Source organism: Limulus polyphemus, unplaced genomic scaffold, assembly GCF_000517525.1.
Source record: "Limulus polyphemus unplaced genomic scaffold, Limulus_polyphemus-2.1.2 Scaffold3344, whole genome shotgun sequence".
NCBI classification, from domain to species: domain Eukaryota; kingdom Metazoa; phylum Arthropoda; class Merostomata; order Xiphosura; family Limulidae; genus Limulus; species Limulus polyphemus.
Window position 1 is genome coordinate 1 of NW_013668954.1, and position 5,754 is coordinate 5,754.

At 34.9% G+C, this 5,754-nt stretch overlaps 1 protein-coding gene across 1 annotated transcript; it reads right to left on the reverse strand.

The window, feature by feature from the left end:
• Positions 1-411: 411 nt before the first annotated feature.
• Positions 412-1,438, reverse strand: LOC106469184 (growth arrest-specific protein 1-like). The gene has a single exon (XM_013929649.2). The coding sequence runs from the start codon at positions 1,229-1,231 to the stop codon at positions 452-454; it is 780 nt and encodes a 259-aa protein (XP_013785103.2). The 5' UTR covers positions 1,232-1,438; the 3' UTR covers positions 412-451.
• Between the last annotated feature and the right edge of the window lie 4,316 nt (positions 1,439-5,754).

A 5,754-nucleotide genomic window follows, 5' to 3' on the forward strand; every position in this document is an offset into this window, starting at 1 on the left:
GCCACCAAACACAGTACATGCCCGAACAACAAACAGAAAAGTAAAACACTGCCAGTAATTTAGTGCCACCAAACTCAGTACATGCCCGAACAACAAACAGAAAAGTAAAACACTGCCAGTAACTTAGTGCCACCAACCTCAGTACATGCCCGAACAACAAACAGAAAAGTAAAACACTGCCAGTAACTCAGTGCCACCAAACTCAGTACACGCCCGAACAACAAACAGAAAAGTAAAACACTGCCAGTAACTTAGTGCCACCAACCTCAGTACATGCCCGAACAACAAACAGAAAAGTAAAACACTGCCAGTAACTTAGTGCCACCAAACTCAGTACATGATATCTGAACGAGGAACAACTTCAATGAATTCCAAACCTATTTTAAAGTAGAACTTATGGAACTTACCAAACATCATCCATTGAGATCTTCTCGAACAGCTGTTTTTTGTGTCACCTTCTGTAGATTTTCCGTATTTCAAGACGACACCAGCCTCTGAAAATTGAAATAAAGTCTAAAATCAACAGCGCCCACGTAAGCACGTGAGCGTGTTTTGGCGGAGCAGTTGACCGACTGTGCCCTTTCTCGTTTTCAGCTGAAGACTTTCCAATCTCAAAGTCGTCCCTGCCAAAACACAAACGTTCCGTATTAGACCTCATTTGCCGGCAGGGGAAGTCTTCAGTTCCGTCGCAGTAACATGTCCTGAGTTTTTCGGCTTTAACCTGACGATTAAGTATTGCTAGACTATTGTTACAGCGATGAGTGCACTGATATCCGTGAAACATCTTATGGCAGAAGTGGTGGTAGTACCCAAGAGCTGCTGAACACGGTGGGTCAGCCGCACAAATCCAATGAGCCACGGAACAAGAAACAACAACATTTTCGGCTGTAGCCCGACTGACCTCGGGACGACAAATTTCTACACGTTCTTTACTCAACTGGCAGAATTCTGACCCGTTACAGTCACACGCCATCAGTTTTTTTCCTTCTGGAGTACTAGTCAAAGAAATCAATGCACGTTTACACAGAGTAGAGCAGCTCGAAGCTTTCCCGGCTAATACACTCGCACAATCGATAATATAACTCCTGAGAGCCGTCCCGCAGCCTTTTCGGTAAGCACATTTCACGCGAGCAATCGCACAGCTATGGGCCGCTGCAGCAGGAACTGAGGCAGATAACAAACCCACTACCGTTACGGCAATGACTACCACAAAGTGCATAGCGAGCTCCATCAGCTCTCTGTCTTCACCATCGGTTTCTTGACAGCTTAAGACTGAAGTCTGTGTTTCACTTTTAAAACTTCACGTTGTCAGCTCGCTGCACGTTACTTGAACACGTGAAAACAACCAGGAAGCTAGCTTCATTTTGTGACATATATTCATAACGGCCCAATTTTCCTTCTGATGCTTAAAACGGCAACCCGCAAGCGCAGGAACAGTTCACTCTATTTGTAACAGTGCTCAGTTTCCCCGCTTCTCTAGAGCTTGGCTCCACCTTTCTACTAGCCCAACCAATGTGTGCATTAGACATCCTTTTACATCCGGGTAATTCTTTTGGTACTTCGTACCACGTGGACTCGCGAAGTGTATGGAGGTCATTAATATCTGCTTGTCCCAGAAGGTTGTTTACGAATGAAGCCGATTGCAGAAAAGATAGTGAAGTGAGATGTCATCGATGTCGGTGTTTCGGGGCGGACCTTACTGACAAGGTTCTCCCTTGGGACTGCCTCGTGCGCGTAATGAAGGGCGAAACGAATCATAATCAAAACAATAAGGACTTCTTTGTTTACGCCCTACAGAGAGCAAATAAAAGTGAAACATCATATCTACAAACTTTTTTATCACGTTCTCAAAGTATTTTTGAACTCGACCAGAAAAGTGTCTTTTCATATGTTTCATGACATATATAGACAAAACCAACCAACCTCTCTCTATAGGTGTTATTTCAACACACGGTTTTATTCATATTATTCTCTTAGGCACGTAGAATGTAGATACTATAAGCTTAGTTTTAGTTCCTTAACACCCCCCCTCCTCCAAACCTTCGTGTTTCCACTACATCAAAAGAACTACAAACGATACTTTAAAAACCGTAGATACAATATGATACGTGCCATTATCATGTCTTTATTCCTTCGGTTTTGAGTTACAATACTAAAATACTTTAAAAACCGTAGTTACAATATGATACGTGACATTATCATGTCTTTATTCCTTCGGATTTGAGTTACAATACTAAAATACTTTAAAAACCGTAGATACAATATGATACGTGTCATTATCATGTCTTTATTCCTTCGGTTTTGAGTAACAATACTAAAATACTTTAAAAACCGTAGATACAATATGATACGTGTCATTATCATGTCTTTATTCCTTCGGTTTTGAGTTACAATACTAAAATACTTTAAAAACCGTAGATACAATATGATACGTGTCATTATCATGTCTTTATTCCTTCGGTTTTGAGTTACAATACTAAAATACTTTAAAAACCGTAGATACAATATGATACGTGCCATTATCATGTCTTTATTCCTTCGGTTTTGAGTTACAATAGTAATATTCAGATTTACAATGTAATATTTGGTAAAATGTCAAAAATTGCACTTTTCTTACTGCAAAGCTACACAATGGACTATCTGTACTTTGTCCATCGCGGAAAATCGAAACCCAGATTTTTGCAACGCAAGTCCCTAAACTTACAACTTTTGGGGTACAAAATGTCAAAAACCGACATGAACCATAGACGATACCCATTGGAACTGCTTTTAAAATAAAATTCTATTTCATTCAAATTATGTGTTATACCAAAATATGATATAGATGCGTGAACAACTATATTTGAGTTAAGAGATTTTTTAACAAAAAAACTTTCTGTTTGTTTATTGTTAAGCACAAAGCTACACAATGGCCCATCTTTGCTCTGCCCATCGCGGGTATCGAACCCCGAGTTAAAGCGCTATAGCCCCTCAGACTTACCGCTGAACCCATCAGGGGACAACAGAACAAGTATAGTTTCTTGTAAACAGCGCTTGTTTCTATTAGAACGTTCAAACATGTGTTAAATCTTTTTAAGTATTTACAAAAACAAACAAGGCAAAAGAAATACATTCACGATAGCGTAACCCTCAATACTTCTACTCATAGTTCCATTTTACACACTTTAAATTTTGATCTAATCTTAGCCAAAAAAGTACTTTTTGACTAAAATGTTAAAAATGTAACAAAATATGGTTTGTATTTTTATCTTGTGTGGAAAAACTTTAAACACTTTTCACTGCAGGCAAATATTGATTACTTTTCATTCTGCATTATTATTATTATTATTATCAGTTTAATAGTCTAAGCTCTCTTTAAAACAAACATATTGCAATTAATACTTAATTAAACTAATATATAATTTTTTCTTGTTTTGGTGAAACATTTCATTTAGTGAATCTAAAAACGTGACATTTTATAACGTATTCAAAATGTTGCATAAGTTCTGTATTATATACATCTTCAGGTACTTTGAATTCAATATCAAATTAGGATGTGCAGAATGATGCAGATTTTATGTAATAAAGAAAATATTCGACTTTTGTTACAGCCTTCTTACTTGTTTATTCACATATATCAGGGAACAACGGGCCTAGTAATGAACACTATTGTGTCTTGTGGCGCCATCTCTTTACAGCTTTAAAACATATTTTAGAGAGAAAACTATATACATAATTTCACTTAGCAGATTAGAAGAGAACACGAAAAAAGTTTATTTCTTTTTTGCAACTATTTTGCATTTCAAAATTTATCCATGAACATCATTTTACATTTGTGATTATATTTTTCATTCAAAGCTAAAGAATAAACATTTCGTTACGGTTCGGATATAAATAAATTCCATCACTTGACATTATTTGTTTGTTTGTTATTAATAAGCATACTCAACGCAATGGGCTATCTGTACTATGCCCACCACGAGTATCGAAACGTGAATGTTGTCGTTAGAAGCTTTTAAATTTCCCGCTGAATCATAAGGAGGCTCTCAATATTATAACAGCCCAAAAGCTCCAAACAAATAATTGAAATTTTGTTAATAAACATATTCATACATTTTATATCACATTCTACAATAATTATATGAACTTGATACAAGCTTCATTTATTAGTACATTAAATATAGCATGTAAAGATTATGCGTTTTTTTATTCATCAAATTTGCTTGAAAACATTTTACACATTTCTTTGCATTCTATACGAATTAGTAAACCCTTGTGATTAACTTAAACTAAGTTTAAATTAACAGTAGTAATGCAATGCTTATATTTAAAACCACATTACACCTAACTTATATTACTGGCCTGCTCTGTTACCATTGCAGCTGAATGCGTGTAATTTTTATATCCTTTAGAATTACAGCAAAAACGAAATATTATTAGTTATTGTGCATTTTAATGAAGTAAAAATTTTATATCCTATAATTAGTTTTCAATGGTTTTCTCTCAGGTACAAATTATGTAAAGTTTTGGAATGCGAAGAATTGATATTGGTGTTGAGATAGTGTCGCCATCTAGTGATAATAATCTCAAAATATCTTCAGAGTTAACGTCTGATAGTAAATACAGAAAAGTGTTGATTTTAATAACATAATACAGTGGACATAAAATGGGTTGTAATTTTCTCACAGTTTTCTATTGTTATTATTTTCCTTTACATGTGACATATAAATCCTCTATATTCTTTTATTTCATACAGAAACAACAGGTTTTATAAATACATATACTTACACTTTAAGAATAAATAAATAAAAATAAACTTAGGTAAGCTATTACAAAATTATAATGAGATTTACTATGGTAATAAAATCTACTCAATTCGGAAAAATATGTCCAATCTGACACGCACACTATAGTTTGCCCTAATGAATATTTATAAGCATTTTAAACAATGTTGTGAGGTCTTTTATAACTATAGCTTTTTTCACACGACATTCTGATTATCGTATATTTATTACTACCTGGAGTAAATTCATGATTGATGAAACGTTATCTTAGAACATGAAAAGTTGCTTCCCTTATATGTAATTGTAAAAAAAATAAAAAATAAAAAAATAAAATAAAAAAAAAGAACGCCCATAAAAACTGCAAATGACAAAATGTGAAACCACAAATTTGCATGAATCCACGCATGGCTGAGAGAATCCAGTTGTTAGTTGATATAAGAACGAGATTCTTTTTTTCTTCTAAGAATAAAAGTCAAATATTTGCTATGAAGACGAGTCCACCCCTCCAGAAAACATTTTCATAATACAATGTAACAACTGCCTGGTGTTTTACACAGGTGAAACAGGCCGCAAAATAAACACCTGGATAAAAGATTATCATAAACCTCTCTCTCAAGTGCATGAACACATAAGTAAAAACAACCATAATTTTTCTGTCAAAAACGCCATCATACTGAAACATGAACCATGCATTAATAAAAGAAAAATTAAAGTAGCTTTGCTAATTAAAACTAACGAAACTTTTGTTAACCAACACCCAGACACCCTTTTGTATATTTTTAATTATTATTTTCAGCCCAATCAAAGTTTTGTCACACACATACAAAAGAAACAACTGCTCTTACACACGATTAGAAATTATGTAGAACAACCAACTGTTCATTGATAGATTATTGTTTAAAACACAAATAGAAGTTCCCCTCGACGTGGATTCCTGTACGTGGTGAGGGGACCTCCCAGGGAAGGTTCTGCATTTACAGTTACTTTCTCT